The sequence below is a fragment of the Agelaius phoeniceus genome, chromosome Z, assembly GCF_051311805.1.
Source record: "Agelaius phoeniceus isolate bAgePho1 chromosome Z, bAgePho1.hap1, whole genome shotgun sequence".
Lineage (NCBI taxonomy): Eukaryota > Metazoa > Chordata > Aves > Passeriformes > Icteridae > Agelaius > Agelaius phoeniceus.
In genome coordinates, this window is record NC_135303.1 from 84,630,583 (window position 1) to 84,657,326 (window position 26,744).

At 46.9% G+C, this 26,744-nt stretch overlaps 2 protein-coding genes across 3 annotated transcripts in view; both read right to left on the reverse strand.

Moving 5' to 3' along the window:
- Positions 1–13,524, reverse strand: part of RUSC2 (RUN and SH3 domain containing 2) — a 57,845-nt gene extending 44,321 nt beyond the window's left edge. The window contains exons 1-2 of one of the 2 annotated variants that reach the window (XM_054652651.2): positions 13,426–13,498; positions 6,330–6,379 (exon numbers count right to left, since the gene is read on the reverse strand). The gene's annotated coding sequence lies outside the window, so the exon portion shown is untranslated. Of the gene's footprint in view, positions 1–6,329; positions 6,380–13,425 lie in introns of both variants that reach the window. The other variant, XM_077172130.1, reaches the window with a different exon arrangement.
- A 186-nt stretch (positions 13,525–13,710) lies between these two features.
- Positions 13,711–26,744, reverse strand: part of LOC129132741 (phospholipid-transporting ATPase ID-like) — a 73,879-nt gene continuing 60,845 nt past the window's right edge. The window contains exons 22-28 of the mRNA XM_077172134.1: positions 26,349–26,532; positions 24,566–24,789; positions 23,129–23,212; positions 21,895–22,140; positions 20,453–20,591; positions 18,419–18,549; positions 13,711–16,542 (exon numbers count right to left, since the gene is read on the reverse strand). Coding sequence (XP_077028249.1) covers positions 16,321–16,542; positions 18,419–18,549; positions 20,453–20,591; positions 21,895–22,140; positions 23,129–23,212; positions 24,566–24,789; positions 26,349–26,532 — 1,230 coding nt within the window. The 3' untranslated portion in view covers positions 13,711–16,320. The remainder of the gene's footprint in view (positions 16,543–18,418; positions 18,550–20,452; positions 20,592–21,894; positions 22,141–23,128; positions 23,213–24,565; positions 24,790–26,348; positions 26,533–26,744) is intronic.

Here is a 26,744-nt window from a genome sequence, read left to right on the forward strand (position 1 = left end):
CCACACAGGGGAGTTGAGGTGTAACAGATAAAACTAACCATTCACTATTCCACCAAAAAAGCATAACAGTCAGGAAGTAAATTAGTTTTCTTAAAATTTTCCATGATCTTTTGCATCTCAGAAGCTCTTTGCTTTACTTATTTAGAGGTATGCACACCTGTTAATCTTCACAGGCCCTTACTGTTAAAAAATTGGAACCATACATTTTTCCAACTTCACTGCAAAACAAATGCCCATGTTACAATCTTGGTCAACTCACAGCATTAGGAAATATCAATAGAAGGAAGAGATTGAATTGCTAAAATGAAGGATGTAGCAGGTAATGGTCTTGATCAATGGGAGCTTCCAGAGATTAAATAAAGAAACCCAAGGAATGGCATAGGAATGGCATAGACCAGGTCCACTGTGCCTGCTCAGGGAGACGTGATTATTACATGGCTTTTGGAGGTCTTACTGTCGTGTGACTTCTGCTTGACTCAGAGAAACAGGAAGCCTCTAATGCAGGATTAAAAGCTGAGAGCAATTTATTCTGTGCGGCAGAATACCTGGAGAAACACAAACATGATCCTGGAAAGACACAGCAAATGCACAGGTGCAGCTGCGAGTAGAACAGCATCCTGTGCCAGCTGATCTGGCTGCTAATCCACCTGGCTGTTAAAAACGTACTCCAGATGTATCTTTTCCCTAAGCAGAATATGCTCTGTGTGGATTCAGCCAGTGGATTCACCCCTTTTCATCCACCACAGTGAAGAGACCTTTTCCTCAAGAATTCAGTCCTCTTGGAGACGATCCTTGGTCACAGCTGAGAACCCTTCTAAATTTCTCTCTGGTTATTATTAACATCCTCCCATCTACCAGGGCAAGCTGTCATGGATCATCAGTCAGCTGCATTCAAGGTCTCCATGTCAGGTCAGCCCATGATTAAGCAACCTTGTGGCTGAATGTGCTTATCGGTGTACATTTAATTAACACAAAGAGTCTTAACTTGCACCTCCCAGCTGCTGTGCAAGTTGTGCAAGGTCTACCTCCTCCAAAAGTCACGTTCAAACAACAGGCAGCCATACCATATGCAGACAGGCACACAGAGCCAGAAATGGGAAATTCATTGGCTGCAGGCAATGATTTCATTCGGGTTGGAGAAGGACCCCCAGTGAAGGAAAGGCTATAGGGATAAAGGGGATCTGTGTGTGGGAGGAAATCCTGCTCTGTTCTTTAAAATAGAAAATAAAAGCTGGCAGAGGCAAAGCCCAGGCAGCAGCGGTGATGCAGGCCACAAAGGCAAAGCAGGTCACAGGAGATGGCTGACAAATGTGCCAAGCTTGGATTGTGTTGGGCCGACTGAAATAGGGCTCAGCCTCCTGTGAGGCAGATGAAAGAGCTGGGGCAGACCGCTCTACACGTTCCCCATGGAGACATCTCAGCACCTCAGGAACTCCTGGAATCCCTGGTGTGTGGCTCTGGCACCACAGAGACTACAGGAGAATAGTCTAGAAGGCTATTCTAGATAGAAGAGCCATTAGAAAACTACCAAGAAACATCCAGCAAAGAGGTGCTTAAGGACAAGAAAGAAGACGTCCCCACATACTCCAGACACATTCCAGTCAGAGGAACAAGAGCATGCCAGGGTGGAAAGAGCCCTAAAAGAGCCCTCAGGAGCTCTGTAATATATGATGATACACAGAGCCTTGGCTGAGGCCTAGTAATAAGCACCGCCATGGTGACTCAGAGAGCTCTTTGTTGGCTGGACACGGGAGAGCAGCAGGAAGGAACAGAATAACTGAGGAGCAGGAAGCCCCTGATGAAGGACTGATTGCCCAGAGCACGTTCCTGGAGAAACAGAAACATGCTTTTCATCTCCATGACGTACTTCCATGTCCGGACAATTCTGAAGTCTCTGCTTTCAATATGTGCTTAAGAAAGCCCTCCATCCTGTGCACACACCCAGCCTGTGGCTCTGGACACACAGCATGGAAAAGAGAAGACCAGCCAAAAGGTGAGAGGGCAAGAATGATGGAGCACTGGAGATACAACAGTATAAGCCAGAAGCCAAGCATCTGCTCTGCTCTCTCACTTGTTCTCAATGCAACAGCCAGGGAAAATGCTTGGTCATGATGTTCCAACAGGACCTGCTCTCCATCCCTGGGAACATCTGCCAGAATTAGTAATCCCATATCAGAGGAGGTGAAGCATTGAGTGTCCAACAGCACTTGTAACCTTTTTAGCAATTTTTGCATGCCTGCTGCTTTCACAGCAATCTTCTCCTTCAGCTTAAAATAAATGCAGCCCTTCTGAAAGTGCTCAAAGACTACAGAACCACAGAATCATTGAGGTTGGAAAAAAATCTTTAAGGTCATCAAGTCCAGCTGTAAGCACCCAGCCCTTCCCCTACAAAGCCAGCAAGAACTGATGTATCTGGGGATGCAAACGTGGGGCAATGATAAATAATAATATAATAATAAAGGGGGATCAATGCTATAATCGTGAATTCCAGCATCTGAAAGAGATGCATCTCTGTCCACGATACTGCTGCTGACAACTCAGAGCAAACAGGTGAGCCCCAGCTTTGCCCTTGTGTTTGCATCCAGAGGCCATCTCAGCTCTTTCTCTTCTCCTGTGTGTGAGGCTTCATATATTAAGCTGTGTAATTAAGCAATGGGTGCTCTACTCCCACACGGGCTTCTACATTCCATAGGAGACCAGGCCAGAGTGGAGCTGCATCACCCATGTATCTCCAAGAGGCATTAGCTCTTTCTTCAGAGAGGGCTTCTTTGAGCATGAACCCCTCAAGAAGCCTTTTTGTGAGCTCTGGGCTTCCACACCGAGCACAAGGACTAAGGGAGGTCTCCTGCCTTCCAGCACAAACCATGATGCTGCTGCAGCTTGGCAGTAGCTGAATTGCATAACCAGCAAAGAACCTGACCAACAACAAGCAAAACTCAGCCTGAGGGGAACAAACCTCAGCTCCAGCTTCACAGTGGGATGGTGCATCCTGAACTGGCTGCACAGCTCAAGATGCATGGCTCCCCAGGTATTTCTGCTGTGTTGTCCAGATCTCAGTTATAGACAACAACTACACCATGAAAAGGGAAAAAAATTGGGATAATGTTTGTGTTTATATGGATGCCAAGAATGTCCAGAGCTACAGCCATAATGCAACAGACATTTAATATCCTTTCCACAGTGAAACTAATCTCCAGCTACCAGTCCTCAGGATAAACCTAACCCAGAACCAGAATGCCTCCATATCCTATTCTACAGCCCAAGACTTTCTAATCAGGCAGCAAGCTCTGGCCACCAGCAGGGACCTGGCAGCAGGCTAGATTAAAGCTAGATTAAATTTCCTGTACCTCTCATTAGACCCAGTGATAATGCTCAGAATACACAGGGAAAGCCCAGTGGCAAATAACCTAATTAGAAGTGAAAGTCTCACACCTTCTTGGTGACCAGTACATCTGCTGAAGCTGAGGGCCACAGTCCTTTGTAGTCAGCAGGACAGCAAGAGGATGAAAATAAGGGAAGCTGTTCTGGGCCCCCTCCTGCTGCCCCCACCAAGGATCCAATGATTCTCTCTATGGAAGATTCCCAACACTTTGGCTGAAATGACGCCAGCACTTGGGCAGGGCTTGGTGTTATTTTTAACACTTGCTCACATAACTCTTTGGATGAATCCTGGGAAGAGCTTGTCACCAAAATAGTACACTGTGGGCACTATTTATACACCCACTGGCAGCATCGCAGGATAAGCTAGAGCACCCCTTTATCCTCCTCACAGGGATACAGCAGGCCCTAAAAACATGGTTTGCTGTTTGGGGTAGTCCTCAGAAGTGAGCCCTCACCTGCAGGAGGCCTGGTATCCCTGTCTGTCCTGCTGAGGAGACAGACTCTTGTCCATATGGGAGGGAAGCCCAGGTACACCAGGCTCGGGGAAGATGGATGGCTGAGTGCACATCCCAGCTGCTGTGGACTAAAAAGGGAACAGTTGTGCCTAAACACAGAAAATGCTGATGCCTTCCTATTTTATCTCTCCTTGGCTGCTGCAGGGAAATCCAGCAGGGATTGGGTTACTTGGTTGTCACCTCTTTTCCCAAGAGGGAAGCAGCAAAGGTGTGCAGTGGCGGGGGCAGGTGCCCTAAATATCAGCAAAGTTCACTAGAAAGGAGGCACCAGACTAACAAGACTGACTGCCCTTTATCCCTAGGGACACCATCAGCTTCAGGCCTTTCCATATAAAAACAGTGCGCCCTGAAGCACTAAAAGAAAAAAAATCAGAAGCAAACTACCCTTTTGAGACTATGCAAGGAAAAGAGGCTCTTCCCCTGTCTGATTTTCTGGGTTAAAAATAACTTCTCTAAAGCCATTCCCGAGCCTATTGGAACTTCCTTGATTTTTGTCTTCAGTGAGTTTCTCCTCCCACCCCCTTTCTCCCAAGACACATCAGACTCCTCTCTACTCTCACATCTCCTGGAGAAGCAGGTGACATGACCTGAAGAACAGGCACAGGATGCTGCATAAGAACAGACAAGACAGAGAAAAGAAGACTCCATCTTGAAGCAGCAAAGTTTGATTTTTCCAGTATGTAGGTAAAAAAAAAATGTTTATACACATCTCCTTTCCCTGCAAGAGAGGCTACAGCCTGAGCAGCATACTGGCTGTCTATCAGAGCTACAGAACAATGCAAAATAAACCCACTAATTGACACATGCTGTAAAGGCAGGGGCAGGACTGGTCACATTATTTGGTCATTAATGGTCGCATTTCTTTTAGCAGAACAAACAGAATTGGGATCAGCTCCTACCTTGCCAGATACAACCACCCCAGGACGTGGGCTCAGCTCAGCGCAGCTGGAAGCCGAGTGCAGCAGCACTGGCATGAGAGCCACAGGAGGAACACAGCATTCAGAGCCAGCGATAATCCAAGGGAAAACCAGCTCGTCCCCGTGCCGGCTCGGGGATCAGGGAGCCGTGCTGGGGGAGTCTCCGCCGGCGGCTCCGCTGTGGATGCAGGATGGCGGGCACAGGCAAGATGACAAGGCACTTCTTCCAGACAGGAGCTGGCTGAGGAATTCCTGCTGCTGCCAGCCACCTGCCCCCCGCCAGGCACAGCGGTGCCAGGGTCTCACCCAGGGAGCATGTGGGCAGGAGAGAGGAGCGAGGGCGAGGGCCAGATTGCTAATGAAAGCCCCAGTGTAAATACAGATGCGCACAGGAGAGGGCTATGGCAGAAATGCAGCTCGTGTTACACAGAGCCATTTACAGCAGGCGCGGAAAGCGGGGAGAGCGTGGCAGGGCTGTGCGGGATGGATCCACTGCCTGCCTGCTCGGACAGGGGGTGGGAGGGAGGGATGGACCCACTGCCTGCCAGGGGAAACACGGGGTGAAGTGACCACTAGCAAGGGGAGACCTCCCCAATTCCGCATTCTCCATCAGATCCTAAGCTCCATATGCAGTAGGTGCTAGTAGTAATCCAAACCGATCCCACTCCCCATCCTGCACCCCAGCTGGCACATCCCCACGCCTTCCCTGGGGCAGAGTGCCACAGCAGCCCACCATGCCAGGGAGAAAGGCTGATTTGGAGCACTGCTCCATTCACCCGCTCAGACCCACTCCTGTTGTCCAGGCCCTCTCCCCAGACTCCAGGTCTCCACATCTTTGACACTTACCCACCTCTCCCCAGTTAAACGTCTTTGGTATCCCTGCCAGGATTCTTCTTTCCCTGCCATCTCGGGGTAATTTACAAGCTGTACTGCAGCTGGATTTACAGCAAATATGGAACATGGGGAATAGGGACTAGGTTGGCATCACAAACTATTCTGAATTGGAAGGGATCCACAAGGACCCTCAAGTCCAACCCTTAAGTGAATGTCCCATTCAGGGGTCAAACCACAACCTTGGCTTTATAAGGACCATGCTCTAACCAGCTGAGCTCATCTCAAGGTTAAGAAGCAAAGTGTCAAAGGGTTCAGGGTCTTTTTCTCCACTGTGTCTTCAACTAGAATCAGCAGCAGAGGAGAGATTCGCAGGCTTCATGCACTGCCCATTAAACAAGCCTTGGAAGATCTTAGGGAGCAGCTGGGAAGGAGCTGTTTCAGGACACTTCATAGCCCAGCAGGCACTGCCTGTAAGCCCTGTGCCAGGCAGGCATACAGCTCACACCAGTGACTCTGGGTGAAACTGGCAATGAAGAACAAGGAGTTCCTGTAGTTCTCGAGCAACCATGGTCTGTAAGGATCTGGAGGATCTCAAGCTCAGCGGTGTAAAACCTCAAGAAGACCACTTCCCTGCTCTGTGCCTCAGTTTCCCCCCTTGAAAAACAAGGACCATAACACTTACCAAGCTGCTGTGGATGCTTCAAAGTTGACTTCCTCATGGGATGCTGGAGCCTGTGAACAGGAATGAGCATTCTGTGTGACTCTCTTCCCACCCACACAGCAGAGATGCCTTGTGGCTTCCCTCAACATACAAGCTACTGCTTGCAGCTTTCTTCACCCTCACCACAGCAGGTACCCTGCAAATACAGGGATCCCCACTACCCCCAAAAGTAGGAGCATCAACCCCTCTACCAGCTGTGCCCAGGCCATTTGCCAGGCAGGAATGCAGTGCACCAGCCCAGCCTCAGCCGAGCTGTCAAAGCAGCGGAAGGGCTGAGGCTGCACTGCTCTGGAATTCCAGAAACGCACAAACACCCTGTCAGCCTGCACCAGGAATGACTCCTCCCTGCCCCGGACCGGGCTGAATCACTGGAAATACCAAAACAACGATGAGGTCACGTTCCCCGAACAAAGAACTGGAGCCAGATATAGCTGCATGGAGCAGTGTGCTAAAAGGGGACTCGCTGTAGGGGCTGGGGGCTCTGGCAGACAGGCACCATGGGCATTTGTCTCGTTTAAAAACAGCTAGGGGCTGCCAGGAGACTTTTTTTCTTCTCTGTAGGGAACAGGGAATTGGCTTTAAAGCTCTAGCCTTCCCGCTGAAAGAGGCACAAACATTCTAATGTTTATGAGTTCAAGGAACAAGGCAGAAGTAAAATTATGACTGGATTCTGAGTCCAGTGTTCCCAAAATCTCATTGTGATACAATGATCAGGCTTAACTAGTGAAGAATCCACTTGCAGCAAACTGAATGGCAGACAAAATATAGTATGCCCATTACTGCTTTTTACTTTTGCTCCAGCCTCAGCCAGTTTCCACCAAAAAACCAAACCAAACCAAATGAAAAAAAAAAAAAAACGAAACCTGAAAAAAACCCCACAAAAACAACCAAACAACAACAGCAACAAACCAAAAAACAAACCAAACAAGCCAAAATGCCAGAAACATTGATTTGGTAAGTTTTCAACAGGATGACCAGCATCAGAAATCAGTCTGTCAATGCTTCAAAAATGAGACCGTCATTATCAGTAAATAGACTGATTTCTGTCAATGCTTCAAAAATGAGACCTTCATTATCAGCAAATAGACTTTTCAAGGCTTTACAGTTCCAAACTTTCACAGTTCTCTGTGGAGAGAGGCTGGAGACATTTTGCTATTTAGACTGTGAAGGAAATTGCAAAATAAGACTTGGAAAGGATAAAGGAATTCACAATAGAATTTGCAATAGCCTGTTCTTTCCCCTTTCCATAGGACAAGACATTTGGATGAATAACACCACCACCCACAGTTATGTGAATAAGAGGCTTGAAGAATCCAGACTTTCCTCCATCAGGGCACAAACCATATCTTAATCATAAGCCAAGAGGGAAAAAAGATAGGACTGGACAGCTAATGCCAAGCATGTCACCTGCCTGGCAGGGCAGTGCTCACTGGGCTGGCACACCCTGCAACAACCACAGCAGTGCCTGGCACCCCGAGCCAGCCAATGGGCTGTGCCTGCATCAGTCCCCTTCTCCTGGAAGTCCATCCAGATTTGCTAATAAAAGTGAGAAGAAAATCTGTGGTGAGCTGTGCGTGACTCCCACGGGAGACTCGTGAGAGCAGAAGCGGTCAAAACCGAATCAGTTCATTTTCACCCCACTGTTCTAGCATGCTCTGGTAACCAGAACCACCTGAGAGGGTTGCACCACAAATCCTTCTGGTCTAGTGCCCTATCCCTGACAATGGGGCACTGGCATATAAAATTCACAGAGTGATTTCACTGAGTGCAATCAGAGTGATCTCCCCTAAGGACACATTCTTCAAGCCTGCAACAATCAGGAACTCCTAGAGCTGGAGGTCACACACTGACCATCATGTTTCAGAGACACTGAAACACATCTCTGCCATTGAGGTGTCTGGTTCCTTTTGGAATCTGTGTGTATTTTCAGTCTTCATGCCATCTCGTAGCAACATGTTCTACAAATCAACTGTGTTGAAAAAGGACTTCCTCAGCCTCCTGCCTAATAAATTATTTTGCTGGATGTGCTTCCTCTGCGCTGTGAAAATAGCAAAGTTTATTAAGGTCAGTCTTTACTCAACTTCTCCCTGCTGAATCCTGTATTACAGATGTTTGCTCTTTCCCAGTATCATCTATTTTTGCTTGTTTCATCTCTCTTCCTACAGAAGCTATCCCAGTCCCTTAATCATCCCCATTCCACTTTCCTCTATCATTTCCAGGTCTACATTACTCTTTCTGAAAGAGGGTCACCAGCTGGTATGTGATACCCAGATGCAGGCACAACGTGTATCTACTATACACGAATATATACCAGCAAATTTTGTTTCCAGTGTTTTTTGGCTACACCTGAACACTTAGCTGATGTGCTCAGATAATAATCCACAGTGACTCCAAACAGTTTGTTGTGGGCAGTGAGAAACTGTTTCCAGATCACCATTACCTGTGGCATTTATCAGCACGATCTCCCATTTGCTGTTTTACCATGCTAATAATTCTGCATGATGCTCCTCTAATTCCTCAAGAAGTTTTCAAACCAACCAGCCTGACCAACTTAGAATCACTAGAAAATTATAGTCTATGTTTTCCAAACCACAGCTTGATGTGTTGCACAGGCACCCCTGGGACCAGGCACTGCAGGTACCAGAGCTTTGATGCCCTGCAAAGCATTTGACAGCATTTGACAAGGAGCGCTCCAAGCACAGTGACCAGGAATGCTACATCACCTTTCAGGTCCCTTCCAACCCAAACTATTCTACATTTCCTGGCTACCAGGAACCTGTTAAGAAAATAAAGCTTAAATCCAAAATATGATTCAGCGCCATCATCATCTGAAAGGACCTCTGAAAGAGCCTGCAGAGTTGGGTGGCTGAGACAGGCTCATCCACTGAGGCTCCACTGAAGACTCAGGGGGAAGTGCAGAGTCCACATCAATACTTAAGTAACCAGAAATAAATATGCTCACCAAACACTCACCCCAGGCACAAGAGATGTGAACTGTGGAAATCATAATTTCCAGTCCAGGCAAACACACACAAGAATGAGGAGGTGGAGAAACTGTGGGCTTCAGGTGAGCAGTAGGTACCAGCAGCAAAACCTCAATGAGGCTTCATGTTCCAGAATCAGAAGAACAGAGACCCAGAGCCAGCAAACCTCATTAAACACCCCGCTGTGAGTCCAGGGCTTTGGTGAAGAGCTGGGAATTAAGTACTCAGTGGAAGGCAGATTACATAAGGAAAAAAAGAACTGGGGGTAGCCAGCCTCCCTGTACATCTGGGAGGGACACTACAAGCAGAAAAACTCCTCACAACCAAGTTTAACCTGAAGCACTCCAAGTTGATCTGGCAAACCAGCAGGTTCTGACACCTAGCCTAGCAGCAGCAGAGGTTACCACAGGAAGGAGCATCAGGCAGCTACAACTACATAAAGTAACTTCATTTCATATCTTCCCAGAGCTCAAAGCCCAGGAATGGAGTGGAAAAGGGCAAAGGAGCATCTCATCTATCCCTCATCTGTTTTGTACAAAATACTGCTCACACTCCCAGAAGGGAGACAGAAATGAGATTTTAATAAACCATAAGCCCTATGCAATATCATGGTTTGGGACATTACATTCTCCAGCTCACATTAAAAAAAAGAATTATTCCTGGACATTGTCCATTGAACACTGCCCTGTCAACAGATGCACTGACCCATCCAAAAGGCAACACAACAAAGCCACTAAGTAAGGAAAATACAGGATACCAGGCAGCCTGCGCAGGAAAATGTGTCAGACAGCATCTGCTGCCACAGCAAAAACTGAAACAGAAGCAGAACTGCAGAGAGACTACTGCACAGCCATAAACCAGGCTTGCACCTTCTGAATATTCCATGATCCCTTATCCACAGCCTGAAGGTTTTTAAGGGATGACTGCCAGGAGGTAAGGAAGCCTCTGAAGCAGCTGCTCTAGGTGTTGCTGTCTAAGACGAAACGATGCAAACCCACTGCTGCCAGCAAAAGGTCACCAGACTGGAACCTTGCCCAGCAGCTTCCACAAAGCACACTAACTAGGAGACTTTCAGACTGCAATTTTTCAACATGAGAGTACAAATTAGTTTTCTAAATACAGACCTGTTCTCTTCATGGAATGAATGGCCTGGATGCCCGCAGGGCTGATGGAGGCTAGCACTTGATGACACAAAAGCCTTCAGTTTAAAATCCAGGGCAGCTACTGACTCCCTGAGTCACCTTGGTGTGCATACTTCAGGCCCCAGCTCCCTGGTGAACAAGGAAATATTGATGCTGCCTGCCTCTCCAAGGAGCCAGAATGCAATAAAGCTTAAAAGATCTCAGGATCCCTGCCATAAATCCCAAAATTAAGGGAGGCAAACAGTATTGCTCATTATGTGCAAAAGCCAGGCCTCTTCTATGAAAGTGCCTGATTTGGATGTGGAGGCAGGATGCAGCCAGTAACAAAAACACTGGCCTTCCCTGGAGACACAGTGCTCAGATCAGACGATGCTGTGTTTGTGGGGTGACCTGTGGGGCCGGTGATGGCACCTGCAGGCCTGGCACTCAGGTCTGAGACCAGCTGCTCTCTCAGGGCACACAGGGAACTCAGCAGCACAGCCCTCACCAGGACACACACAGCTCCCCCACAGCCAGGCACAATGCTCACAGTGTGAACCTACAGAAAGTGAGCAGTTGGGTCATATGTTTTCCTAATTCAGAGGAAGCCTGGCCCAGCTCCGATATGCCACAACATCTCCTGGTGTTGGGAGTGGGGGTTGGAAAAGTCGAGATCCATTTATAGCTGAAAAGTCTAGCAGAGGGCTCAGAGTTGGGTGGAAAAGCAGGAGCTGACAGCTCTGTACAGTCAGCTCCACCCAGCTGGAGAGGAGAGGCAGGCTGGGGAAAGAGACAGGGGTATGGAAACCTCTTTCCTTCAGTCTGGGGGTGATGGGAGAGAGGCGGCTTCCCTACAGCGCCAGGAGGAGAAAAAACACACTCTACTTCTAAATGCAATAAAAGAAGCAGGGCAGCAGAAGAGTAGCTTCGGAAAAACTGAAGAGTAGCTGTGCTGCAGATACAGCCAAAAGCACTCAGAGGTCAAGCCCAGGGCTCTGCACCCTTCTTCTGAGCCTTCATCACATCCAGCCCTGCAGCAACACACCTTTATCACAGGGACAGGGACAGGGACAGGGACAGGGACAGGGACAGGGACAGGGACAGGGACAGGGCTGTCTGGGAGCTGTGGCTGGGAACTCAGCCCCACACTTATTGAAAAATGGCAGCTCCCTCACTCCAGCATATTTACATCAGCCAACACATCAGCAGATGTAGCAGAATGTCCTTGCCAGCCCTCATGGAAAAAGCTTGGCCCTGAGGACAAGGCACCAGTTTAAAGCATCAGCATGCGCAGACTTATTCTGTGATGACTTCAGCTCCTCCCCATGTTGTCAGGCATAAGAGGAGAGGTATTTATGTAGCTAACCTAATTTAGCTAACAATTGTGCATGTTCATAATAAAATTAGGAAAAATAACCATTAAAACAGTGTTGAAGAACACAGGGATGATGAGACTGAAAGAAAAGCAAACACAGTCCTAGGCGAGGCAGTGAAATACCAGAGCTATTGTATAGGCACTGATAAAAGAAGCATCATGCAAAAAAAAATTCTGCTCACCCACATTTAAAAATTATAAACTCAAATGAACAGGTGCAGAAAGGGCCTGAGGGAAACAAAAAACCTATCAAACAAGAAGAAACTCAAGAGCCTGGCTTGTTTAGCCTAGGCAAATGTAGGCAGAGAGCGGATAGGATTGCTGTCTAAATATATCACAGGAGACAAACAAAACTGCTGAAGCAAAAGTATAAAGCTGGCATGACAACAAGAGAATAAATGCAGTGAACACATTTAGGTTGAAAATTAGAGAGAGAGAAAAATCAACCCCTAGGAAAGGAAGCTTTCCAACTGGAATACCTGGATTTAGGAAGAATTTTATCAGAGGTCTCATGGGGTTAGAGGATACAGTGCATGTGCCCAGATATCCAAGAGGGCCTTTGTGCTCCTGGTTTTGTTCCAGCTGGTAATTAGCATGGGTCATTACTGAGATGTCTCCATTCATACAACAGACTTTGCTGAGTATCCAACTGGACAGCCCAGGGCAAGCACGTAGTGCTCCTCTGCCCCCCCATTTCCTAAGAGCTGCTCACGAGTAAGGACTTCCAGGCTACAGGTCAGTGGGAGAGAGTTGTGTGGATGCACACGGGCAGAGTGAGCGCTACCAGGCAGCCTGGAATGCAGGTGTTGCAGTTAGCAATGGAGAACACCCTTGATGTGCCTCTGCCCAAATGCACCTGCTGCCCCATGGTATCAGGGACAGCGATTGCTCACTGTCACCCTGTGGGTTCAGGAGAGAGAGATGTTCCAAGCTCTCCTCTGCTGCAGTGTAAGACAAGGAAACACATCACCACTGCTTATCAAAGAATCACAGAATGGTTTGCATTGGAAGGGATCTTAAAAACCACCTTGTTCCATCCCCCTGCCATGGGCAGGGACACCCTGCACCAGACCAGGTTGTTCAGAGCCCCATCCAACCTGGCCTTGAGCACTCCCAAGGATGGGGCACCCACACCTTCTTTGGGCCTCCTGTTCTAGTGCCTCAACACCATCAGAGCATTATCATTGCCATTATCACTATCATTATCATTCTCGACCCCCAAGCTGCAGCCCAGCAGGGCGGCAAGTATAGGCACAACAGCAAAACAATGTTCAAACTGTTAATATTTATATTATGGAATAATGAGGAGGGAAAAACGGAGAGGGCGAAAACAAAATCCAAAATCTATTTCAGGGATTAATTCTTGACATATCTGTGAAAAACCAGAGCTTCATAAAAGACCAAATTATAATTTTCCGACACGGCACAGACGGTGACACGCGGCTTGACCTCCCCCGGGGAGCCCAGCAGAGCGCCGCGCACACGCGAAGCAGCGGCCCCGCTCCTCCCCGCGCAATTCCCGCACGGTTCCCGCACGGTTCCCGCGCCGTCCCGCCCGCCCTGCCACCGTCCCTTACCGAGCGCCCGCATCGCTCCGCTGTTTACAGCCGCTCCACGGGGCGGGCTCTCCCGCTGCCCGCCCCCGCCGGGTCCTCCGCCTAAGGATGTCTGACGTTTCCTCTAAGTTTCCTCTTAAAACATCCTAGCCAGGATGGAAAATTTTGGGAATTTGTGTGCTTCCCGCGTCAGGATACCGGATGAAAAGGGTTGCCGTCTCAGATCCATTGTCCCACAGACCGTCCCCCCCCCGTGCACTTCTGCGTATAAACTTGTTATATCAATTAACAGTGTGCCACGGAATCTATCATCCCAATATTCTCTTTTTATTTAAAAAAAAAAAACACAATTATTTTACAAAATCAGGAGTGATGTAGGACAGACATCACTGCCAGCTGATGTGTTTCAGACGCTGATTGTGTCAAACCACCAAAAGAATTGTATCTGGTGCAAGCTCATCCAACGGCTTTATTATCCCCTACATGTTGTAGCCAACATTTTCAAATCCCCTTTTAGCCAGAAGGTGAGTACTTTGCACGTAAACCATATGAGAAGAGAGGCACAGTGTCAGATTTTCCTTGCTCTGTCAGCACAAGGTCTGCCTCTGCTGCTCTGCAATATATTCTGCTGCATCAGATGCCAGGAACAGCTTTGATAGGACTTTCAATCCACAGACCAGTCTGGGTATCATGGCAATGTCGGCTTATCTGCACAAATTCTCCTTTTCCCCCTAACCCCAGGAAGGCTGACTGTGAAAAACATAATCCTGGTCAGAAAGCCATGATTGTCTCTGCAAAGTGAATGGTAAATCAGGGGGAGGTGACAAGCATGAACTACCACAGTGGTTTCCTCAGCCAGAGTGCAGGCTCTCACTTTACTCAGGTGTCTCCTTCCAGGGGAGATCACCAGATAATTTACTCCTTCCCTAGCAAGCAGCTCCTAGACACTGAAGTCTGGACCCAGTCCCAGCTCCAGTTTTGCACTGGCCGTGCTGAAATTCAATACCACAGTTTGCAACAAGCCTCCCCAAGCAGCAGGTGCAACAGACTAGTATGGTTGTGGTTTTTGTTTTTTTCTTTCCTGCACTGAGTTAAAACACAGGGAGATGAAACCTTCTATTAGAGCTTAAACAATCTCACACAGTAATTGCTGAAACTGGGACCACAGGCAGCAGGGTGTTCCATGAAACGGGGACATGGCTGGCTTCTTGCCATCATACACTGCTTCCTGACAGCTCAGAGACTCACAGCAGAGTCTCATAAATATCAACTGGTTACTGCACAAAAAATCCAATTCAAATTAAGGAAGAAGTCTAAATTTGTATCATGGAGCTGAAAAAAACCCCAACCTCAACAAAAAAACAAAACCAAAAAACCACCCCCGTAACAACAGCCAGAGGCTTAGTCCTCTGCACAAAAAAAGCTGCATTTAGACAGCTCAGCAGTGCTGGCAGGACAGACTCTCATGCTGCCACGCTGGCCTTCCACCCAGTAACCCTGCTGATTATGGAACTGGTGTGACAAAACAGCAAGCAAATCCCAGTCCCTCAAGATCACCACGTCTTCAGCTGCGTCTGTGCATTTTAGGTCCCTCTGCTGGCAGTCAGACTGGTCGGATTTTCAGCTCTCTGCTACCCATGTTTGATAGATAACCTGTTCCCAAGTAAATTTGAGCCAGCACAGAGAAAAACTGCAGCCATGAAACACTGCAGAGACTCCTGAGGCCTCACTGAGTTCCTCTGAATCGTGGCCACTCTGCTCATCAGGGAGGGTGAGGGAGCCACCAGGCCATGCTTCATCCCTCACACTGAACCCCAGCACCAGTGGAGCAAAGGCTATTTCAGCTGCTGGCCATGAAATAGCTTTCCTGGCTTCAGTAATTCTGGTTATAATAATCACCAATAATCACCATCATGCCAGATATGCACACACCTCATTCTGTTAAGGAGGGGCAGATGCCTTGTGCTGGCAGCTGAGGTGAGCCCTTACCATGGCACGGGCTTCTCAGGGGCCAGATTTCCTGGTTTGAGCCATAAGGAAGCCTGAGCACCTTCTGCTCTTTTATTTTAAGTCTAAATGAAATGGCTAGTGCCCAGTTACAAAACTTGAGAGGGTTCTGAGGACAATAATCCTTTACAAGAGCAGATTTGCAACCCAGATAAATCAGGGCAGGCTGATGACTGTCAGCTCCTGGTCCCTTGACCTACGAAGGGTTTCTCTGAGCTTGCAGCACTTCCTGATGGCAGATGTGGGAAGAGGGTGGTGTTTGGGTACTGGCCATCTCTTGAGAAAGTGTATCACAGTCAAAAGGCTACAAAATCACACGTTTCAAAGGTTGTGGATTTGTGGGTTGTGTGGCTGGACCTAAGGCACACCTGGGGCCAATACTGTCACCCCAGTAATACGGCCCAGAGTGGATTCATGAAGAAAAATAGAAGGCACATGACTGAGAAAGACATTGCCAATTCAACCTTATCCTCAGGCTGAAATTCTCTTTGCTCTGAGGTATATAGTTAGAGGGAGAAAACACTATTAGCATTATGAACAATCTCAGGGAGCAGAGATGCCTCCCACAGCACGCTCTCTCTTGTGCCAGGGAGGCCCTCTGGGATACCATGCAACTGCACCATGCTCCAGCTCACCCTGCCCACCTTCCCCAGCAGCAGCACACATCTCTGGAGAAGAAACTAGAATCAGAGAGTGCACGTGGGTGAAAGGAAAGCCCCAAGTCCTTGATTTGGCAGCCCAGAGGGCAGAGTTCTGGGCAACCACTGTCTTCTTGGTGCCTTGCAGGCAGCACAGCCTCCTCTCCTGACAGCCCTTTACTTTGGTTTGCTTTGTTAATCTTTAAGGGGAAAAAAGAGGGGGAAGGGGGGTGTGTCTTTTTTCTTCTCTCTTTTTTTTTTTTCTCCTCCGTTACAATCCTTTGTGTTTATATTTGTCACTGTTGGGTGAAAATGTTCCCGTTGTGGCAAAAGGTGATTTTGGCCTCATGTTCCTCCCGGACATGATGAGGGCTCCGAAGCCGTGCTGGTGAGAGAAGGCGTAGCCGGAGCGGCGCGTGCTGGTCCGGCGCAGGCGCCGCTTGGGAGAGGGCGGAGGGGGCCTCTTCTTGGCTTCCTTGATCTTCAGCAGGACCTGGGAACCACAAGAGAAGGCGGGAAAAGCAGAATCATTATTAACAAGCATCATTAAGTGCATCACTATTAACAAACAGAGCGGAGGAGGAGCAGAGGAAGGGAAACGAAAGAAGGAATCCGGAGGAAAAATTAGGAAAAGGCGTCTTCTAATCTGTTCTAAAAGGTGTTAATGGGAGCATCATCTGTAAGTCATGGGAGGGAATGATTTCCATGAACTCCCCACATCTCTGATATGCCATGGTGGGGTATGGCTGTAGGACTTTCACTCAAATCACCCACAATGTGAAAGTCATCTCAACAAGTCAAATTCCAGAAAACTAATAAAGGAACATTCAAGAATTGGCATATTTAATATAGAAAACAGGCTACTAAAGGGAGATTCTGATACATAAAATCTTGATTATGATGAATTATGATTATAATGATGAATGTTATAGAATTATAGAATCATAGAATGGCTTGGGTTGGAAGGGACCTTGAGGATCATCTCATTCCAACCCTTGCTGCCACTATATCAGGTGTATCAACTCCTTATGTGACCTGGCTTTGAATGCTTTCAGGGATAATAGAGATTTCTGTATTCCTTGGCAGATGGGAAATAAATACTGCACTTTATTTGCAGGTAGTGGGCATTCTGTTCCCAGGTGTCCACTGAGTTAATCTGCTGCCAAGAACCTTTTCAGAATGGGGGTGTCTAATGCAGGAGGCTGCTCTTGAGAGCCTGTGGCTCAACAGAACCCCCAGCTGCCAGACTCCTGTGCTTCTTGCTTGGCACAATGGCAGTGGCAGGTGCTTGGCTTCCCTGAACATCAGGCCTGTCTGCTGCCATCTGGGGGACTCTGTGGAGCTGGAAACCCACTCCTATCCTGTGACCATTCACTTCCAAGAGGAGGCAGAGAAGTAATTTTATGCTAGAGAGAGAGGGGTGCTCAACCTCAGCAGTGAGGCTGGGATTCTGGGTGACAGCTGTGTTTGACTTGTGCTCAGCTGGGGTAAACTCAGCCCATTTTTACACCCCTCAACTGCCTCCAACTGTGTCCCAAGGACCTCCCTACCCAGCAGTCTTCTCTAGCACCTGCCTACCCTCTCTGTGAGGGCTGAGAATTCCCCTGACATGTTCTCCTACAGTCATCCCGAGGATGACCAGGGAGGGCCTCAGCTGCGGTGCCTTCCCCTGGGGCTGTGCTCTGACCCCGATTCGCAGCAGCTTGGCGCAGGGAGAGGAAGGAAGCACGAGGTGGCAGTAGCATTCAGCAAATGCTCCTGCTTGGAAGCGAGCCCGGGGAGCTCTGAGCGTGCTGATGCTCTTGAGGGGTCCTTTGGCTGCAGTGAGCAGTGCGCTCCCTGCCCACTCCATCACTCCCTGCCTCTCCTTGCCCTGTGCCTTCATCTTCATATTCCCGGGGATGGGAGGGAAGCTGGTTCCAGAGGGGCCATATAGCCATTGGCTACAAAAAGTAAATTCTGAAATAAGTAAAAAAATCCCCAGCAAACATATATTCTCCTGTGGAGGGTGAAAGCCTGTGGTCTGCCAGGCTAAAAGCTGCACAGCGTCAGGGCAGGAGGAACATGCCACTCCTTTGCCACTGAGCCACAGCGCTTAAACCCTGCACCTAAAAATAGTGCAGCTTTCCTGCCTCAGAGCAGTCTAATCCACATCTAAATAATCTCAGCCTTGGTCCCAGCTGCAGATGGTTTGAAGCGTGCCAAACCCAAAATTCAATCCTTGTTCTCTGGGGAGTCAGGGACAGACAGATGGCAGCAGTTGCACCAATACAGACACACACCCCAGGTGATGCCAAGCCCATGAAATGTGGCTCCACAGTGAGCCTAGGCCATGGCAAGATTTCTGGTCTAATAAGGTATCTCCTTACTTTGTCACTGGGAGTTGGCTTTAACTGAGCCTTCAGGAATCGAAAGCCAACCACGGGCAGCACGCAGAGGGTGATGCTGAGGAAGATGGCCAGCCACACGTTGGGTTGGCTGAGGGTGTTACGAGCCGTACCTGGAAAACAAACAAACACACGATTAAAACTGCAAAAGCAGCAGCTCCCACCATTATTCTCTGTTGCTCTCTGTGATTTCAGAGTACCTGGCAAAATACAAGGCAGACATCTTCTCTAACAGTGAAATCACCTGGCTGTAGAGAGAACTGCAAAGCCAGTGTCACTGTCTGAGATGAGCAAAGAGAAAGGCAATGTCCAGACATGATTGAAGCAACAACCCAAGTGAACAATGGTGTCAAAGTGAGTCTTTTCTCTCTGTGAAGAGTCAAATCACAGCAAAGGATTGATATAAACATTCAGGAGACCTTAAGCAGCAGCCCAGGACTCCAGTGCAAAAGGAAGAATAATGCTTTCTTGCTTCCCTGCACCATTTCCTAAAGGATATGGAGTACTGGCTCTGCCCAGCAGGCGATGGGAATCCTTTGTGAGAGGAGCTTGTGTTGCTCTGGGGAGCTGCACAGACAGTGTAGCCTAATGGGGTATTGGCAGCACCACTGCCACGTGGTGGCATGTCACTGAAACCTCCTTTGAAACCAAAGTGCTCATTTCTGGCTTTTACAAAACCGTGGGAATGTAAAATAGAACAAACAGTCTGCAAAACCCTCATTACAGGACTTAATGATGCTGGTGTTGGCAGTATATTTGCTGAATATTTTCTTTCCAGTTGGCCAAATTCTGCTGTAATGCAACTTCACTGAAATTTAAGTAAACAAGTTGTCTTAGTCCAGACTAGAAGCACTTTCCTTAAAAATGGTTTCAAACTGGGCCCTTATCAAGTGGCCCTCAGCATTATGGCTTCTTTGACCAATGTAGTAACAACAGAGCAGCAGATGAGATACCCCTGGCAAGTGAGTTATGATCATCATAGAATCCTCAAGGTGGGAAGAGACCTTCAAGATAATCCAGTGCAACTGTCCACCTGCCCTGGGAAACTGAACAGACATTCTGACTTCTCTCACTCAGCATTTTTGATTCTTAAAGCCATCTCAAAGTGGATGTGATCATCTGCTTGAAAAATATGTTGCAACAACTAACCTGCATCTCCAATATTTCTAAGTTGGCTAAGCCCCCTATTGTTGTAGTGAAGATAGACAAAAGAAGTTTCTACTGAAAAAGTCAGTAAAAAATGAAGGCATTGATTAATACAAAAATCTGAGACTTGAAATAAAAAGTGTTGGGATTTCATAAGTAGAGACTCATAACAATGCTGTATCTATATTGGCTATGGATGCACAGAGCTATTAAAAACATCTGAATTATTTTTAATTACTTTGCTTACATATAAGTACATGTTCTTCCTGGTCAAAGTCTCAGGAGATGGATTAATCATTTTTTGCATGTGTTCAGAAATCTGTTATGTAAAATAACTACAAAGGCCTGCTCAGCACTGGTATGTTTTGTTGTTGTGGATTTTGCCATTTATCCTGGCAGAAGGCTCACCATAATCACATGGCATTTTTCTCCTGTCTGACTGGATGTTGTACTTCTACGCCTTCCTATGCCAAAATGTTAACTTATTTACAAAGATCACACAGCTACAAATAAGATGCTCCTATATAGCTCCTATATCTTCAGATATCCAATTTTTAGTGTAAAAATTGGATATCTGAAGATATCCAATATCTGAAGAAGAGCAGCAGAAAGCATTCCATCCAGCTCATAAGGTTTATTTAAAAAACAATTCTTATGACTGCATGGGAATCTGCAAGGAAGGAAACATGGCACATATTCACCTGGATGGATGGGATTCAAAATAAATCCCAGCAACCCTCAGAAATATCCTGGCATTTCTTGCAAAAGAGACAACCAATATATCCTGAAATATACACAGAAATACTTGGAAACTTTAAGCCCTGCAGTAGGCCCATTCTGAGTGCAATCCAGGTTTGTCCCCAGGCTTACCAATGAAGGGAAAGGAGGCTGTGAAGATCAGGTACATGCCGTCACTGTACATGGTGAAGGTGATAGCAAAATAAACAGAAAGGCTGCCCCAGATGAAGAACTGGTTGACAACTGTCCAGTAAGAGGTGTCCAAGCCAATCTGAAAGAACAGAGCAATGCAGCTATTGTCAGTGCCTTCCTGATTTAGCAGATCTGTGCTGAACACAGCTTGTCCTCTGCTTTGTACATCTTCCCCTGAGCATGCTATTCATTCAAGCCTCAAGAAATAACCGGTCACAAATCATAAGAGTCTGGGAAACCACTGAAGGCAAGATTACTACATTTATCCTGTTGTTCCCTCTTCTCAAGCATTCACTAGTGGCCAGTCCTGGAGACAGGATATTAAGGACTTTAAAGATCATCCTGTTCCAATCCTGCTGCCTTAGGCAGAGACACCTTCTGCTAGACCAGAGCCCCATCCATCCTGACCTTGAACACTTCCAGGGATGGGGCATCCACAGCTTCTCAGGGCAACCTGTGCCTGTGCCTCAACATCCTCACAGGGAAGAATTTGTTTCTAGTATCTAACCTAAACCCACTGTCATCTCAAAGCCAGTAACTCTTTTTCTATTACTAAATGCCCGTGTCAAAAGTCCCTCCTCCCCAGCTTTCTTGTGGCCCTTGGTAAGTACTGCAAGGCTGCAATGAGGTCTCCCTGGAGCCTCCTCTTCTCCAGACTGAACAATCCCAGTGCCCTCAGCCTCCTTAGCAGAGGTGCTCCAGCCGTCTGATCAACTTCATGGCCCTCCTCTAGACTTGCTCAAACAGGCCCTCATCCTTTTATGCTGAGGGCCCCAGAGCTGAGCACAGTAAGTTCCAACAAGTCAGGCTTTATTTCCCCACTCCTAAGCTGTGATGTAGCACTGAAAGTTAGGAGAACAAGCCTGCAAAGACTTCAGACAGCAGGAACTATTATCCAGGGAAGTGTGATTGATTGGTTTTCTTTTAAGAAATCTCTCTCATCCTGATGGTACCATCTGAATTTTCTGCCACCAAGTCTTAGCTATTTCTTCCAGCAAGTTCAGGCTGCGTCACACATACATCATGCACTGGGCCAGGCTGCAGAGACATCTCCATAATGGAGAACCTATAAATAACTGCCTGATGGGAGACAGACAGTCCTGTGCTTCAAACCCTTCCCATAAAACTAGAACATGTCCTTCTCTATTCCCTGCCTTAGCTAATTTGTCTGTTATGACTGCAATCTTCCCAAGGCAAAGACTCTTCTTTCCTGTCACCCTGATCTTTCATAACACACAGATCTCCTGTTCTGTTGAACTGAGGAGACTAATCTGGTGTCAAGAGACTTTTGCAGTAGCAAATGCAATGCTGTCAATGGCCCTCCAGATGCTGCTATCATCTGAAACAACTAATTCCTAAAAATATTACCTGGGATGCCTTACCTGTACAGACACCACGATCAGTAAGCAGGTCTGGGCCATCAGAGCAAAGGACTGGTAGTCAGCAATGGCCTTCCCATCACTCCTCACTGTATTGTACATGGCCCCATAGGGGATGAAGAAGAGGATGAGGGAGCTGTAGATGCCTTGCAACATGCACTTGACAAACACCACCTTGTTAAAGTAGAGGTTTTGCTGGCCAGGCACATACAGCTGAGGGAACAGCATGCTCCAGCGATCATCCACATCCTGAAGGCAGAGAGGAGACAGTCAGATTTGCTGGCAGCTACCCAGCCAAAGACACAGAGCCAGTCAGGGCTGCCATGTCCCTGTGACATGCATTTCCATGAGGAAAGGCCTAGCACACAGTTCACTCAGTTGTGCTTACTGGCATGGCACATCCCAAAGTCACCTGGGCATATTTTCCATAAAATATTTTACCTTTCTTGTGCTAAAAAAAAATTGACAGCTGATAAAAAAAGAAAGAATATACACTTCATCTAAAGCAGACTGCATGGTCTGTTCTCCAGAGAATTGACTGGAAGCTAAGGGTTAGAAAATACCTACCCACACAGGCAAGGCTGTCAGACTTGGATACCTTAAGTGTCCAGAGTGGAGCACTGAACCACTGGAAAGTAGCCAATACCTCTTCATTTACCTCTTCATTTAACTTGTAAAATGCATATAGGAGCAGCTTTATTGCTCCTTTGTGTAGTCAAACAGTAACAGTGAGGTTGAAATTTGTGTGAAATTACCACAGAAAGAACTCACTAGAAAGGCTGAACTTGCAAAATCTGGTTTCACAGATCCAGTTAATTAATTGTTTTGTCTGGTCATTAGGAAGTCATTTGCCAGGCTTCAGGAACACAGGTAGTAGGGTATGACTGCTCCAGGGGAGGGTTGCAATGGCACCTGCTGCTGTAGGCAGCAGCCTAACCCAAAATCCTCATCACACACTGAAACCTACAGGCCAAATCAGGGTAATAATATTTATCTCAACTCCCTGTTCCTCACAGGACTACTTAAACCCAAATCATATGACTAGGAGGGAATACACCTTCTCTCTGGTGCATCTTTTGTTTTGTAATTTAAGTTCTCTCTTTCAGGTTATTATTTCAGGGGTTACCACAGTATGTAGCCAAAAGGTCAGCTGCTTTTGCTTCATGGAACCGGCTCAAAATACCTGGACACAAAACCCCTATGAATAAAATCCCCAAAGTGATGACAGAAACAGTACCTGATCAAAGAGACTCATTCCTAGCACTGGGAGAGAGGTGTATACCAAATTGTAAAGTGTAATGAACCACTCATCATAGACAGTCTGGGAAAAAACAAAAACAAAAACAAAGCAAGTGAAGTTAGCAAAAAGTTGTGCTTTCCATTTCTTTGAAAGTATATGCAATTACTTGCTGCAACACCTCGGTTTGAGTTGTTACTGAGACAAAAGGGATGAGATGACTCGAGCTCAGCAGCCCTAAAGAGGGGAAGGATCACATTATGCCAGCCCAGCCTGCTGAGCACCCACTGCTGGCTGTAGCCAGAGCAGGATCCCTCTGCACCACCCTGCACCCCCAGCCCCTGATAACTGCACTCCCCACATCTGTGTTTGGTTGGAGGCTGGTTTGCCATGAACCAACTCCAGTTTTTTCACTCCGGATGTGTTCCTCTGGCAAGCTCCTGATGCCCACAGGCATCCCAGGTTAAACTGCTTGCTCCAAATATGCTAACAGCACAAGCATAGATCTTACAAAATCTGCACCAAACTCTAATCTGTGTCATCAGCTGATGGTTGCAATCACTTTGAATACTTTTGAAAATCCTGCAAGTGATGCATGTGCTTCATAATGCACCTAAATGCCGAAGAAGGTTTATATTGGATATTGGGAAAAAAATCTTCATTGAAAGGATGGTCAGTGTTTAAAAAACATGTGGATGTGGCACTGGGGGACATGGTTTAGTGGTGAACATGACAGAGTTGGGTTTTTGGTTGGACTCGATGATCTAGGAAGTATTTTCCAATCTTAATGATTAGATGATTACATAATATATATATTCTGTCTCCAGGCATCTGTCCTCCAGCAGCAGCAATGGAGGCAGCAATATCTGCTTTATGCCTATGTGGCTAAGGAATACAGACCTGAGTTTGTTTAGTGAGGTGGGAGGAATGGCTTCGTTTATTTCACTGTAAAATGTTTCCAGATACTTCACTTGAAAATGCTAAATGTGGACTTACAGAATGGTTTTAGTTGGAAGAGTGCTGTAGAATTCATCTACACCAACCCTCCTCCAATCAGCATAGACATCTTCAGCTAGGTTGGGTTTCTCAGAGCCCCATCCAACCTGACCTATTTCCAGGAAGGGGGCATCAACCTCCTCTCTGGGCAACTTCTGTGAGTGTTTTACAAAGTTCATTGCAAAAAACTTCTTTGTTGTTAATCAATCTAAGCTTAGTTTAAAATCATGACCCTTTGTCGTATTGCAATAGGCCCTGCTAAGAAGTTACTCTACAGCTCTCTTGTAGCACTTTTAGGTACTGAAAGGTGCTCTAAGATCTCCCTGAAACTTTCTCATCTCCCAGATGAACCAGCCCTCCACCCTCAGCCTGTCTTCAGAGGGCAGAGCTGCTGCCCTCTGACTGTCTCCATGTCCCTGACAAAACTGAAGCCATACCTACCTGTGCAGAGAAGCCAGAGAAGAAGCCATACCAGAAATGCACCAAGGTGAAGGCAAAATTCTTGTAGAAGAAGTACTTGAGGAACTTGCACATGCGGATGTAGGACCACCGCCCGTGGACCAGGAGCAGGCGCTGCAGGTAGCGGAACTGCGCGAAGGAGAAGTCGCTGGACAGGACCGCCTGCATCCCCTCCTGGCCACTGATGCCAACCCCAATGTGGGCAGCTGCAACAAGAAGGTCGTTGGTCACTTCATTATACTGAGAGTTTTCACTGCCCCATTTTTTAAAATTCATTTTTAAAATGAATTATCCAGCACCGAATACCGTGTTAATTCCCTCATGGCCTCCACAGAAAGTCAGAATGAAAAGTTATTAAAACAAAAACAAAAAAAAATTTGGTGCACTAATTCTTTCAGCAGCACTATGATTTTGGCTCTGTGATCCATTTCCCATAAGTGGGCTTTTATTATTTGAATGAAATTATAGGTTCAGTGACAGTTTACATTTTTTTTTCTGAACGCTTTCCAGCAGCACAAATACTGTTGTTTATAACGGCTGCTATTATGAAACAATAATTTTAATTTATATTGACATGTGACTTTTATTTAATATGCATGCATGTCCTTCCAGGAGCCTTAAAATATCATCCCAGACAGGCAAAATCTTCAAACCATTTTAAATTTTCTCAGACACTGTGCTAAAAGGCAGACTGTAGCCTTTTTATGTTTCCTGGGCTTTATTAGTTCAATCAAATAATAAGATAGAAGAGTCACATATTTTTTTTTTTTAGTCGTAACTTGCATTTATTAAACATGGACATAAGTTTAATGTGACAGCTAATTAAACAGCTTTAACTAATGAATACAATCTTAATGGCTGAAGGTTGGTTTGATTCAGATGTTTCCACTGAACTGAACTGATAAAACCCCACAGTCTCAATCCTCTTGTGGGGGGAATGGATTAGTTTCTAATTATTATGTACACTTTAACTTTCTTCTCCTTTCTTTGCTGACTGCCTGACTTATCTCCCTTGAAGCTCTCTACTTAGCCTTTTCTTTCTTAATTAAGAGGCTCCAGTTAATCAATCCTTGCAAATTAACACAAGGAATATTAGCAATAGGTCTGTCTGAATAATCTTAATTTAATTATACCTAGTTAGGATTTTTTTTCATAAATTCACTGAGGTAATGCAGCATCAAATGATGCTCAGGGATAGAGAGGCCTGGAAGCCTACCATCTGTAACTCAAGGGAGATAATTAACAAACAGTCCTGACACAAATAAATGCTGAAAAAAGCACCCCACATAATATTATACAGAATATTTACAGGCACAAAGATTTTTATTTCTGCTTTGAGTCAGATCTCTATGATCCAAATACACATTGCCCTTGTGAGGGTGGCCATGCAGACACACTGATTGACACATCACAGCCCAAGTAGGCCTTTCATAGAATCACAGAGCCATTGAGGTTGGAAAACACCTGTAAGATCATCAAGACCAACCATTTTGTCTGCTTTAAGGGAGAAACAAAAAAACAGGCACTTAGTGCAACCTTAGCTCCTGAAGGAGCCCAGTGTGACCCACAAGGCAGGAGACACAACTAACCTATAGTGAGAGTGCTCTGTAGAGATCTGCCAAAATCTGGGACACAGACATCTTTCTACAAAGAGGTTGGTACAGGAAGCACTCAGATATGTGTTCCTGCTGCTAGCTTCCCTCAGAGAGCCAGCACCTCTTAGAGTCAGTCTGCTACAGCACGCTGGCTGTCAGCCACCACTCACTTTTGATCATGCTGACGTCGTTGGCACCGTCTCCGATCGCCAGGGTCACAGCCTTCTTGTACTTCTTCACCAGCTCCACCACCTGGGCCTTCTGCAGGGGAGTCACCCGGCAGCAGATCACCACTTTGCACATGCAGGCTGTTCTCACCAGCTCCAGCTCCAGGTTCCCTTCCAGCGCGTAAGCCTGGGAAGGAGGAAAGGAGGAAAGGAGGAAAGGGAGCGCTCAGGGCAGGCTGGCAGCAACTCCTGGCCTGACAAAGAGGGTGCAGCAGGGTGCCCACCACAGCTGAGCCAGGCCCTTACACCAGTGTGGGTGAATCCATCCACCCAGTCACAGGGAGCATCCACACTGCACATCACACTGTGCACCCTTACTCCTACAAGGTTGCACTTTGG